At 48.7% G+C, this 14,444-nt stretch overlaps 1 protein-coding gene across 2 annotated transcripts in view; it reads left to right on the forward strand.

Annotated features, from left to right (window-relative positions):
• LOC144509004 (oxysterols receptor LXR-beta-like) overlaps window positions 1-14,444 on the forward strand; it is a 48,656-nt gene that overhangs the window by 12,791 nt on the left and 21,421 nt on the right. Inside the window, exons 2-4 of one of the 2 annotated variants that reach the window (XM_078237238.1) lie at window positions 9,035-9,224; window positions 11,653-11,742; window positions 12,974-13,132. In XM_078237238.1, coding sequence (XP_078093364.1) covers window positions 11,703-11,742; window positions 12,974-13,132 — 199 coding nt within the window. In that variant the 5' untranslated portion in view covers window positions 9,035-9,224; window positions 11,653-11,702. Of the gene's footprint in view, window positions 1-9,034; window positions 9,225-11,652; window positions 11,743-12,973; window positions 13,133-14,444 lie in introns of those variants that run through there. The other variant, XM_078237239.1, reaches the window with a different exon arrangement.

Genomic DNA, 14,444 nt, shown 5'->3' on the forward strand with positions numbered 1-14,444 from the left:
TGGTGTGTGGCTTGGAGGGGAACTTCCAAGTGGTGGTGTTTACACCTGTCCGCTAACGTTGTCCTCCTACGTGGTAGAAGTTGCGGGTTTGGAAGGTGTTGCCTAAGAAGCCTTGGTGAATTGCTGCAGTGCATCTTGTAGATGGGACGCACTGCTGCCACTGTGCGCCAGTGGCGGAGGGAGTGAATGTTTAAGGTGAAGGAGGTAATGGATAGAATGCCAGTCAAGTGGGCTGCTTTGCCCTGGATGGTGTCAATTGCTTGAGTGTTGTTGGAGCTGCACCCATCCAGGCAAGTGGGGAGTATTCCATCACACTCTTGACTTGTGCCTTGTAGCTGGTGGACAGGCTTTGGGGAGTCAGGAGGTGAGTTACTCTCCGCAGGATTCCCAGCCTCTGACCTGCTCCCGTAGCCACAGTATTTGTTTGGATGGGGTAGGGCATGAGGTAGAAGACTAGCCATGATCTTACGGAATGGCAGAGCAGGCTTGAGGGGCTGAATGGCCTAGTTCTGGTCCCATCATTTAATTAAGCTATGGCGCAAAAGAGAGAGGAGTGAAAATAGACCATTTGGAAATGGGATAAACCTGGAAACGTCGGAGAATGAGGAGTGACCTAATCGAGGTGCATAAAATCATGAGGGGCATAGGTGGGATGAACACATGGTCTTTTTCCCAGGGAAGGGGAATTGAAAACTAGAGGGCAGAGGTTTAAAGTGAGAGGGGAAATATTTAAAAGGGAGCCGAGGGCCAACTTCTTTACACAGAGGGTGTTGCGTGTGAGGAATGAGCTGCCAGAGAAAGTGGTTGAGGTGGGTATAATAGCAGCTTTTAAAAATCATTTGGATAAGTACATGGATAGGAAAGGATGAGGGGGATGTGGGCCAAACGTGGGCAATTGGGACTGGCTGGGAGGGCACCATGGTTGACATGGACCAGTTGGGCCGAAGGACCTGTTTCCATGCTGTATTGCTCGATAATGCTATAAACTCCAGAGTTATAGAACATTACAGCGCAGTACAGGCCCTTCGGCCCTCGATGTTGCGCCGACCAGTGAAACCAATCTAAAGCCCCTCTAACCTACACTATTCCAATATCATCCATATGTTTATCCAATGACCATTTAAATGCCCTTAATGTTGGCGAGTCCACTACTGCTGCAGGCAGGGCATTCCATGCCCTTACTACTCTCTGAGTAAAGAACCTACCTCTGACATCTGTCCTATATCTATCACCCCTCAATTTAAAGCTATGTCCCCTCGTGCTAGCCAACACCATCCGAGGAAAAAGGCTCTCACTATCCACCCTATCTAATCCTCTGATCATCTTATATGCCTCTATTAAGTCACCCCTTAACCTTCTTCTCTCTAACGAAAACAACCTCCAGTCCCTCAGCCTTTCCTCATAAGACCTTCCCACCATACCAGGCAACATCCTGGTAAATCTCCTCTGCACCCTTTCCAACACTTCCACATCCTTCCTATAATGCGGCAACCAGAACTGTACGCAATACTCCAAGTGCGGCCGCACCAGAGTTTTGTACAGCTGCAACATGACCTCCTGGCTCCGAAACTCAATCCCTCTACCAATAAAAGCTAACACACCGTACGCCTTCTTAACAACCCTGTCAACCTGGGTGCCAACTTTCAGGGATCTATGCACATGGACACCAAGATCTCTCTGCCCATCCACACTACCAAGTATCTTACCATTAGCCCAGTACTCTGTATTCCTGTTACTCCTTCCAAAGTGAATCACCTCACACTTTTCCGCATTAAACTCCATTTGCCACCTCTCAGCCCAGCCCTGCAGCTTATCTATGTCCCTCTGTAACCTGCAACAACCTTCCGCACTGTCCACAACTCCACCGACTTTAGTGTCATCCGCAAATTTACTAACCCATCCTTCTACGCCCTCATCCAGGTCATTTATAAAAATGACAAACAGCAGTGGCTAGAGTTGGGAAAGCGGCAATGCCGGAATTGAAATCGGTGAATCTCTGGAGTAAGATCTGATTTGATTTGATTTATTATTGTCACATGTATTAACATACAATGAAAAATATTGTTTCTTGCGTGCTATACAGACAAAGCATACCGTTCATAGAGGAGGAAAGGAGAGGGTGCAGAATGTAGTGTTACAGTCACAGCTAGGGTGTAGAGAAAGATCAACTTAATGTGAGGTAGGTCCATTCAAAAGTCTGACAGCAGCAGGGAAGAAGAGTTGCCTGGTATGGAGAGTCTTAGCTATGAGGAGAGATTGGGTAGACTGGGGTTGTTCTCCTTGGAAAGACGGAGAATGAGGGGAGATCTAATAGAGGTATACAAGATTATGAAGGGTATAGATAGGGTGAACAGTGGGAAGCTTTTTCCCAGGTCGGAGGTGACGATCACGAGGGGTCACGGGCTCAAGCTGAGAGGGGCGAAGTATAACTCAGACATCAGAGGGACGTTTTTTACACAGAGGGTGGTGGGGGCCTGGAATGCGCTGCCAAGTAGGGTGGTGGAGGCAGGCACGCTGACATCGTTTAAGACTTACCTGGATAGTCACATGAGCAGCCTGGGAATGGAGGGATACAAACGATTGGTCTAGTTGGACCAAGGAGCGGCACAGGCTTGGAGGGCCGAAGGGCCTGTTTCCTGTGCTGTACTGTTCTTTGTTCTTTGTTTGTTCTTTGGTGTGTGACCTCAGACTTTTGTATCTTTTTCCTGATGGAAGAAGGTGGAAGAGAGAATGTCCGGGGTGCGTGGGGGTCCTTGATTATGCTGGCTGCTTTGCCGAGGCAGCGGGAAGTGTAGACAGAGTCAATGAATGGGAGGCTGCTTTGCGTGATGGACTGGGCTACATTCACCACCTTTTGTAGTTTCTTGCGGTCTTGGACAGAGCAGAAGCCATACCAAGCTGTGATTCAACCAGAAAGAATGCTTCCTATGGTGCATTTGTCTGAGTGTTTGCAGAGCTGTCCTTGTTGAGGGGATTACACTTTCAACTATCACTTACTACCTCCAGGAGACAGACTGGCGATGGGAACAAAAAGCTTAACATTTCCCCCCGCTTCCATGAGGATGTTGAAACGCTGTAGGAAGTGCTTTTCTGACATTGCGAAATAAAGCTGTTTGCCCGCACATAACCCTGACTCTCTCTGCTGAACAATGACGTTAGCATTAGATAACGTTCTGACTTTACTTTCCCACTGGGGAGCCTTGCATGCTCGGGAGGATATTTTGATGTTTCGGAGCTTGTAGTACGTGATTTCTCTCTCTCTCTCTCTCTGCCTCTTTTCCCTCCCCCCAACAGCCATTTGAGATGAATCATGAGCTGAGGTTAGCAATGCTGGGCCACCAGACTGCTGTGAAATTGGAAAATGACCCTGGAAATTCCTGGGGTTGGGGGGAGGGGGGATTTCCCCCTATTGACAGATTGCCTTTTAAAATTCTCAACCTTGTTTTCAAATTCTTCTGTCACCTCTCCCCTCCCTGTCTCTGGAAACTCCTCCAGCCTGGAAACACCTGTAGATATCTGTGCTCCTCCAATTCTGGCCTCTTGTGCAGCCAGGACTTTAAACTGCTGTACCGTTGGTGGCCGTGCCCTCAGCTACCTCGACCCCCCCAAGCTCTGAAATTTCCTTTCTTATATCTCTCCACCTCTCTTTTAAGATTTGCCTTAAAATCTACCTCTTCGCCAATGGTTTTGGGCAACTCCCCCCTAATGGCTCCTTCTTTGGTCCAGTGGCAGGTCAGATTGCGAAAGTGATTTAAAAGGCCGTACGGGATCCAGAGTTTTATAAATAGAGACAGTGAGTGCAGAATGAGGAAGTCATGGCGAACCTTCATAACACCACAAGACATAGGATCAGAAGTGGGCCACTCAGCCCGTTGAATCTGCACCACTGCTCTCACTGATTCAGGGCGGCACGGTGGCACAGTGGTTAGCACTGCTGCTTCACAGCGCCACGGACCCAGGTTCGATTCCGGCCTCGGGTCACTGTCTGTGTGGAGTTCGCACATTCTCCCCGTGTCTGCGTGGGTTTCCTCCGGGTGATCCGGTTTCCTCCCATACTCCAAAGATGTGCGGGTTAGGTTCGTTGGCCATGTTAAATTGCCCCTTAGTGTCAGAAGGACTAGCTAGGCTAAATGCATGGGGTTAGGGGGATATGACCTTGGTGGGATTGTGGTTGGTGCAGACTCGATGGGTCGAATGGCCGCCTCCTGCACTGTAGGGATTCTATGACAAGACTTGGTGCACTTTATCAAGTTGAAGCTGCTGTATAAAGGCACATTTTTATTTGTGTCCGTGCGCAAGCGTGTAAGTGCATTGTCTAGAGTTTTGCATTGTGAAGATTTGGTTTTCCCTCGGTTTCTCCTGAACCTGCTGGCTCAGACTTTGGGGCGCTATCACGTTGTTGGCCTCTGATCCTGTGCAGGTGAAACTAGAAAGGGTGTGTTAACGATGAGACTAGAAAGGGTGTGTTAACAGGCTATTGAACTGGGAAGGGCACTACAGCTGAGCCTGCTAAACAGAAACAAAGAACAGTACAGCACAGGAAACAGGCCCTTCGGCCCTCCAAGCCTGTGCCGCTCATTGTTCCAACTAGACCATTCGTTTGTATCCCTCCATTCCCAGACTGCTCATGTGACTGCTGGAAACACTGAGCAGGTCAGGCAGCATCTGTGGAGGGAGAAACAGGAGTTACCGTTTTGTGTCTATGACGTTTCATCAGAACAAAGTGGGAGTTTGGATCTCGGAACACGTCCAAGCCTCAGTGTCGTGGTTGGGAAAGTAGCAGCTACAGGGAACGCAGCTCTTGCAACCTGTGACATTGAGTCTTGTCTTGTTCTGAGATCTAACAAGCTCCCTTTCACTTAAAGATTCTTTTTTATTGTTTAGGGGAGAGATTGATCATAGAATCCCTACAGTGCAAAAGGAGGCCATTCGGTCCATCGAGTCTGCACCGACAACAATCCCTCCCAGGCCCTATCCCCGTAACCCCACATACTTACCCCGCTGATCCCTCTAACTTACGCAATCCGGGACACCTAAGGGGAAATTTAGCATGGCCAATCAACTTAGCCCACACATCTTTGGACTCTGGGAGGAAACTGGAATGCCAGGAGGAAACCCACGCAGACACGGGGAGAACGTGCAAACTCCACACAGACAGTTACCCGAGGCCAGGAAATAAACCCAGGTCCCTGGAGTTGCGAGGGCAGCAGTGCTAACCGCTGTGCCACTGTGGAGATCCGTTCATTTCCCAGCTAGATTATAGTTGACCTATTTGTCCCTGTCTTCATCTTGAATCACTCCCATCTCGGAGATCTGTCCGAACTTGGAGAAAACCTCTTCCAGGGATTCACTCCTGTTGAACATGAAGGTTCTCCTTAAAAGTCCGCACGCACTCTCTTTTCCTCCAGGAAAATTTTTTTAAAAGTTTAAGTTGAAGTTTATTTATAAGTGTCACAAGTAAGGCTCACATTAACACTGCAATGAAGTTACTGTGGAAAATCCCCTAGTCGCCACACTCTTGTTCGGGTACAGAGGGAGAATTTAGCATGGTAATGCACCTATCCAGTATGTCCTTGAGACTGTAAAAGTTGGAATATGATGTTGCAGTTGTATAGAACGTTGGTTAGGCCACATTTGGAATACTGCGTCCAGTTCTGGTCGCCACACTACCAGAAGGACGTGGAGGCTTTGGAGAGAGTACAGAAAAGGTTTACCAGGATGTTGCCTGGTATGGAGGGTCTTAGCTATGTGGAGAGATTGGGTAAACTGGGGTTGTTCTCCCTGGAAAGACGGAGGATGAGGGGCGACCTAATAGAGGTGTATAAAATTATGAAGGGCATAGATAGAGTGAACAGTGGGAAGCTTTTTCCCAGGTCGGAGGTGACGAACACAAGGGGTCACGGGTTCAAGGTGAGGGGGGCAAGGTTCAACACAGATGTCAGGGGGACGTATTTTACAGAGAGGGTGGTGGGGGCCTGGAATGCACTGCCAAGCAAGGTGATTGAGGCGGACACGCTGGGATCGTTTAAGACTTATCTGGATAGCCACATGAACAGACTGGGAATAGAGGGATACAAACGAATGGTCTAGTTGGGCACATGATTGTGCTGTATTGTTCTTTGTTCTTTGAAACCGGAGCACCCAGAAGAAACCCACGCAGACACGGAGGAGAATGTGCAGACTCTGCACAGACAGTGACCCAAACCGAGAATTGAACCTGGGTTCCTGGCGCTGTGGGGCAGCAGTGCTAGCCACTGTGCCACCCAGAGAAAAGTGTGCGTTCGTGTGATTTCACTTGGTTGAGGGGAGCAGCTGGCACCAACAGTCAGTTTGCAACCCAATGACTTCAATTCCTTAAAACTGACATTTCCGGCAAGATGATACTACATAAAAAACATGATTTGCTTGTATATTTTTATAAAAAGAGTGTGCATGTGACCTCAGCAAGTGTCAAAGTATTTTACAGCCTATGAAGTACTTTAAGTTTGAAAGTTCTAGCCAATTAGTCTCACACTCCTGTTCCGAGCCCGTAGCCATTCAGATGTCAGATTTTGAGGTTGAGAGTACTTTTCCTTTGTGTGGTGTTAGGGTGATGTGGAGATGCTAACGTTGGACTGGGGTGGGCACAGTAAGAAGTCTCAGAACACCAGGTTAAAGTCCAACAGGTTTACTTGGCAGCACTAGCTTTCGGAGCCTCAAGCTCCTTGAAGGAGATTTCCACTCCATCTGACGAAGGAGCAGCGCTCCGAAAGCTAATGGCATTTGCTACCAAATAAACCTGTTGGACTTTAACCTGGTGTTGTTAAAACTCTTACTGGTGGTGTTCCGCAGGGATCAGTGCTGGGACCTCTGCTGTTTCTAATATATATATAAATGACTTGGACGAAAACATAGCTGGTCTGATTAGCAAGTTTGCGGATGATACCAAGATTGTTGGAGTTGCGGATAGTGATGAAGATTGTCAGCAGGATATAGATAGGTTGGAGAATTGGGCAGATGGAGTTTAATCTGGACAAATCCGAGGTGAAGCATTTTGGTAGATCCAATTCAGGTGCGAGCTATAACGTAAATGGCAGAACCATCAGGAGCATAGACACACAGAGAGATCTGGGAGTACAGGTCCACAGATCCTTAAAAGTGGCAGCATAGCTGGAAAAGGTGGTGAAGAAAGCATACGGCATGCTTGTCTTCATCAGACGGGGCATCGAGTATAAAAGTTGGCAAATTATGTTACAGTTGTATAAAACGTTAGTTAGGCCACATTTGGAATACTGTGTCCAATTCTGGTCACCACACTACCAGAAGGATGTGGAAGCTTTGGAGAGAGTACAGAAAAGATTTACCAGGATGTTGCCTGGCATGGAGGGTGTTGGCTATGAGGAGAGATTAAATAAACTGGGATTGTTCTCCCTGGAAAGATGGAGACTGAGGGGCGACCTGATAGAAGTTTATAAAATTATGAGGGGTATAGATAGGGTGGAAGCTTTTTCCCAGGGCAGAAATGGCAATTACAAGGGGGCACAAGTTCAAGGTAAGGTGGGAAAGGTTCAGTGGAGATGTGCGGGGGAAGTTTTTTTGCACAGAGGGTGGTGGGGCCTGGAATGCACTGTCAAGTGAGTTGGTTGAGGCAGACACGTTAGTGACATTTAAGACTTATCTGGATAGACACATGAACAGGTGGGAAATAGAGGGATACAGGCGGTTAGTTTAGACAGGACAACATGATCGGTGCAGGCTTGGAAGACCGAAGGGCATTTTCCTATGCTGTACTGTTCTTTGTTCTTAACTGCTAATCTATCGCTATTAGTTCCAATTCAAGCAATTTTCCGTTTATAGACTTAAACCCCCTTTTTAAAATTAGTTAACAAAACACAGGCATACTTGCTGTGAATTAGATTACCAGCCCTGGAGCTTTCAGAAAGCCTTTGGCGAAAGAGACACTGTTTTCTTGAGGCAGCCCAGGCAGTAACTACCTTTGTTTATGAAATGAAACCGAAATCTACTATTTCTTTCCTGCACGCTTAGCTCCTCCCATTTTGCACAAGACTCTATCTGTCAATCAACCCAATCAGAAACTCATACCTCAAATTCCAGGAGAACTTAAATAAACAGAAGGTCCATTAAGTCTACAAAGTAACACGTTCCTAACTAAAACCGGTTATTATCTGCATTCTTAGCATCAGCTGCGTGTTTCCCAGACAAATCAATTCTTGTAACAAAACACTGCCTCTTAAAGAATCATAGAATCCCTATAGTAACAGAAGGAGGCCATTCGGCCCATTGAGTCTGTACCAACCACAATCCCACCCAGGCCCTATCCCTGAAACCCCACATATTTACCCTGCTAATCCCCCCTGACAGGGTCAATTCAGCATGGCCAATCAACCTAACTCTCACATCTTTGGACTGTGGGAGGAAACCGGAGCACCCGGAGGAAACCCACGCAGACATGGGGGAGAACAGGCAAATTGCACACGGACAGTCACCCGAGGCCAGAATCGAATCCGGATCCCTGGCGCTGTGAGGCAGCAGTGCTAAACTGTGTCACCGTGCCGCCCCACCTTTTAAAGCAACCCCACCTTAGACGCAAAATATATCAAAGACACAGCATCATCACAGTGGTTAGCACTGCTGCCTCACAGCACCAGGGACCCGGGTTTGATTCCGGCCTCAGGTCACTGTCTGTATGGAGTTTGCACATTCTCCCCATGTCTGCGTGGGTCTCCTCCAGGTGCTCCGGTTTCCTCCCACAGTCCGAAAGGTGTGCTGGTTAGGTGCTTTGACCCGAACAGGTGCTGGAGTGTGGCGACTAGGGGAATTTCACTAACTTCATTGCAGTGTTAATGTAAGCCTGACTTGTGACTGATTACTTTAAAGTTAAAAAGTTTATTTATTTTCTGAGCTTTGTACAGTTACTTTCCATAAATCGGAGACCTAATTAAAGACTTCACTTAAAGCCACCGCCTCCACTCACTTTTCCCACATATTAGTTATGGTTTCCAGATGTTGTTTCATCAATTATCTTGTGTTTCAGGGCAGGCAGTGAGAACCCACTCTCCAACGTGACCCAAACTTGGGACCTCGCCTCACGAGCACTTGAGGAAGAGGAAGATCCATAGTGGGGGAAGCCCGAGACTTTGCCCGTTTGGACTGCATGGAACGGGAGTGATGTTGTGAAGCTGTGAGCACCGGCAGCCCAGTGGTGGCAACGTGTGCTAATGCAGGTATGCCACATGATGGCCCAGGTACGGAATAATGGCTGTTTCGGGGTAGGTCACTGTACGACAGCCAGGATTTCATTGGGAGGTGGGGTGGGGGAATTTTCCCATCCCGCCCACCACGGGAATTGTAGCAGGGAGGGGCGGGCCATGCAGAGGTCTATTGACCTCGGGGAGATTTTCCCGTTTTGGGGGCGAGCGTGGTTGGAAAATCTGGTGTCAGCTGTGGCGTTCCCCTCTCTGAGTCAGAGGTTGTGTGATGAAACCCAACTCCAGGGAGGTGAATTTCCAGTTCTGAAGTTTTGACTTCTGAGTTTAATTGACTAAGTGAATTACCATTGTTGAATCCCCCGCATTATCAACATCCGGGGGGGGAGGCGTTACCATAGACCAGAAGCTGAACTGGACCGGCCAATACTGTCGCTATGAGAGCAGGTCAGAGGCTGGGAATCCTGCAGCGAGTAACTCACCACCTAGAATCGTACAATCCCTACAGTGCAGAAGGAGGCCATTTGGCCCATCGAGTTTGCATCGACCACGATCCCACCCAGGCCACAACCCCATGCATTTACCCTGCTAATCCCCCCAATACTATGGGGCAATTTAGCACGGCCAATCCACCTAACCCACCCATCTTTGGACTGTGGGAGGAAATGGAGCACCCGGAGGAAATCCACGCAGACACGGGGAGAACGTGCAAACTCCACACAGACAGTGACCCAAACTGGGATTTGAACCTGGTTTCCTGGTGCTGTGAGGCAGCAGTGCTAACCACTGTGTACCTCCCTCCACCACCGACACACAAGTGGTAAGCCATGTGCACCATTACAAGATACACTGCAGCGACTCACCAAGGCTCCTTGGACAGCACCTTACAAATCCATCTAAAAAGACAAGGGCAGCAGAGACATGGGGAACCCCATCACCTGGAAGTTCCCCTCCAAGTCACTCACCAACCTGACTTGGAAATATATCACGTTTCCATGACTGTTATTGGGTCAAAATCCTGGAAGTCCCTCCCTAACAGCACAGTGGGTGTACCTACACCACGTGGACTGCAGCAGGTCTGAGAAGGCGGCTCACCACCACCTTCTCAAGGGCAGCCTGGCCAGCAACACCCACATCCCATGAAAGAGGAGATTTCTGTGCTGTAGAGTTGTGGAGCTCCGTTTTCATAGAACATAGAAAGCCACAGCACAAACAGGCCCTTCAGCCCACAAGTTGCGCCGATCACATCCCCACCTCTAGGCCTATCTATAGCCCTCAATCCCATTAAATCCCATGTACTCATCCAGAAGTCTCTTAAAAGACCCCAACGAGTTTGCCTCCACCACCACCGACGTCAGCCGATTCCACTCACCCACCACCCTCTGAGTGAAAAACTTACCCCTGACATCTCCTCTGTACCTACCCCCCAGCACCTTAAACCTGTGTCCTCTCGTAGCAACCATTTCAGCCCTTGGAAATAGCCTCTGAGAGTCTACCCTATCCAGACCTCTCAACATCTTGTAAACCTCTATCAGGTCACCTCTCATCCTTCGTCTCGCCAGGGAGAAGAGACCAAGCTCCCTCAACCTATCCTCATAAGGCATGCCCCCCAATCCAGGCAACATCCTTGTAAATCTCCTCTGCACCCTTTCAATGGCTTCAACATCTTTCCTGTAATGAGGTGACCAGAACTGCGCGCAGTACTCCAAGTGGGGTCTAACCAGGGTCCTATAAAGCTGCAGCATTATCTCCCGACTCCTAAACTCAATCCCTCGATTAATGAAGGCCAGTACGCCGTACGCCTTCTTGACCGCATCCTCCACCTGCGAGGCCGATTTAAGAGTCCTATGGACCCGGACCCCAAGGTCCTTCTGATCCTCTACACTGCTAAGAATGGTACCCTTCATATTATACTGCTGCTTCATCCCATTGGATCTGCCAAAATGGATCACTACACACTTATCCGGGTTGAAGTCCATCTGCCACTTCTCCGCCCAGTCTTGCATTCTATCTATGTCTCGCTGCAACTTCTGACATCCCTCCAAACTATCCACAACACCACCTACCTTGGTGTCGTCAGCAAACTTACCAACCCATCCCTCCACTTCCTCATCCAGGTCATTTATGAAAATGACAAACAGCAAGGGTCCCAGAACAGATCCCTGGGGCACTCCACTGGTCACTGACCTCCATGCAGAGAAAGACCCCTCCACAGCCACTCTCTGCCTTCTGCAGGCAAGCCAGTTCTGGATCCACAGCTACGATGCCCCCTGATGCTGAATAGCCTGTTGACTCTCATCGTCTAAATGCAGCTGTGAAAAGCGGCACTGGGCAGTGGCGCCGTCAGCGCAAGTCGAAGCTGCGGCTCAGCAATTCCAGGTGGAGAAGTGAATGAAGAATATTAGAGACAACTGCTCCGTTAACCATTTGTACTTTTCTTCCTCAGCTTCCCTCTGGGATTGTATTTCCGCAATGCAGTGGCACACGTGATGGAAGATGTCCTTCTCAGCTGTGAATGGCTTAGACGCTGCCCACGGTAAGCCCCTTTATAGAATTATCCAGAACAGATAGAGGCCGTTCAGCCCATCATGCTGGTGCTGCCCCTTGGAAAGAGCTATCCAACCCACTGCCCCACTCTTTCTTCAAGGTTTTAAAGTTTATTTATTAGTGTCACAAGTAGGCTTGCATTAACACCACAATGAGGTTACTGTGAAGATCCCCTAGTCGTCACACTCCTGTTCGGGTACACTGAGGGAGAATTTAGCACCTAACTATGGGGTGGCACAGTGGTTAGCACAGCTGCCTCACAGCTCCAGGGACCGGGGTTCGATTCCCGGCTTGGGACACTGTCTTTGTGGAGTTTGCACAAAGCGGGTGCTCCGCTTTCCTCCCACACTCCAAAGATGTGCAGGTTAGGCGGATTGGCCATGCTAAATTGCCCCTGAGTGTCCAAAGATGTGCAGGTTAGATGCATTGGCCATGCTAAATTGCCCCTTAGTATCCCGGGATGTGTAGGTTAGAGGGATTAACAGAGTAAATGTGTGGGGTTGTGGGGGTAGAGCCTGGGGTGGGATTGTGATCAGTGCGGACGCGATGGGCCGAATGGCCGCCTTCTGCCCTGTAAGGTTTCTATGAACCAGCACGTCTTTCGGACCGTGGAAGGAAACCGGAGCACCCACAGACACGGGGAGAACTTGCAGACTCTGCATGGACAGTTGCCCAAGCCGAGAATCGAACCCAGGTCCCCAGCGTTGTGAAGCTGCAGTGATAACCACCGGTTGAGAGGAGATTCGATTTGAGGTGTTCAAAATCACGAGAGGTCCGAATTTGGGAGAAACTGTTCCCATTGGCGGAAGGATTGAGAACGAGAGCGACACAGATTTAAGATCATTGATAAAAGAACCATTGGAGACATGAGGAGAAACTTTCTCCACACAGCGAGTGGTTAGGGTTTGGAATGCGCTGCCTGAGAGAGAGTGGGGAGATGGGTTCAATCAAAGCTTTCAAAAAAGAATTGGATTATTATCTGAAAAGGCAGACTGTGCAAGGTTACAGCAGAAGGTGAAGGAACGGCACTCGGTGCATTGCTCTTTCAGAGAGCTTGCCCAGACCGGGTGGGCCAAATGGCCTCCTCCTGTACTGTAACAATTCAGTGATGTTCTTAAGTTTTGTTTTCGGGGAAATTGTAATGTTTTGCGTTATGTCATTGTCAAGCTTTATTGACATGGGGTAATTTTGATTTTTTTTTCTCCCACTCTTATTTTCAGAAGATGACAAGAGTGTCACAGATACCCTCACTGAGGACAGTGCTGACAGCGCACAGCATCATGTGAAGGAAGAGGAGGTGGAGGAGGGTGGTGATTCTGTCGCCACTCTCCATAATGGGTCTTTCTCCACCGACCCAGAACTCTCCCTAAGTATCTGTGGTAAGGTCTTACTTTTTCTTTCTTTTCTTAAACTAAGAAAGTAAGTTTATTTATTAGTGTTACAAGTAGGCTTACATTTACACTGCAATTAAGTTACTGTGAAATTCCCCGTGGGTTTCCTCCGGGTGCTCCGGTTTCCTCTCACAGTCCAAAGATGTATGGGTGAGGTGGATTGGCCATGCTAAAATTGCTCCTTAGATGCGTAGGTTAGAGGGATTAGCGGTTAAATATGAGGGATATGGGATAGGGCCTGGGTGGGATTGTGGTCGGTGCAGACTCGATGGGCCAAATGGCCTCTTTCTGCACTGTAGGGTTTCTATGATTCTATGATCTCTCCTGACTTTGGTCTGTCCCAGCTCCTCAACTGCTGAAACCCTCATATATCTGCCTTCGTTACCTACAGACTTGGCAATTTGAACTCACTCCTGGTTGGTCTCCCACATTCTGCCTTCCCTAAATTTGAACCTGTACCAAGTCCCATTCACCTATCACCCCTTGGGCTCACTGATCAGCATTGGCTCTCGGTCAGGTAGTGTAATGATTTTAAAGTTCTCCTTGTTTACCAATCCCTCCATGGTCTATGCCCCTCCTTATCTCTATCATCCCCTCCAGCCCCACTACCCAATGGGATAACTAACTCTGAGCTCTTGTGCCTCTCCAAGTATGGAGTTGTGCTGTCAGTTGCTTAGGGCCTAAGCTGTGGAATACCCTCTCTACGTCTCTCCACCTCTCTACCTCACTCTCCTCCTTCAAGACGCTCCTTCCTCATTGACCAAGCTTTTGGTCGTCTGACCTAATATCACTTTATATGGGGCAGCACAGTGGTTAGCACTGCTGCCTCACAGCGCCAGGGACCCAGGTTCAATTCCAGCCTCTGGTCACTGTCTGTGCGGAATCTGCACGTTTTCCCCGTGTCTGCGTGGGTTTCCTCCGGGTGCTCGGATTTCCTCCCACATTCCAAATATTCTATGATTCTATGTGGTTTGGTGTTTCAAATTTTTTAATTCATTCATGGGACATGGGCGTCTTTGGCTGGCCAGCATTTATTGCCCATCCTTAGTTACCCGAGGGCAGTTGAGAGTTAACCACATTGCTGTGGCTCTGGAGTCACATATCGGCCAGACCAGCTAAGGACAGCAGATTTCCTTCTCTAAAGAACATTGGTGAACCAGATGTGTTTGTCTGACAATCGACAATGGTATCATAGAATCATAGAAACCCTACAGTGCAGAAAGAGGCCATTCGGCCTATCAAGTCTGCTGCAACAACAAATCCCACCAAGGCCCTATCTCCGTAACCCCACATATTTACC

Source organism: Mustelus asterias, chromosome 21, assembly GCF_964213995.1.
Source record: "Mustelus asterias chromosome 21, sMusAst1.hap1.1, whole genome shotgun sequence".
Taxonomy (NCBI): Eukaryota; Metazoa; Chordata; class Chondrichthyes; order Carcharhiniformes; family Triakidae; genus Mustelus; species Mustelus asterias.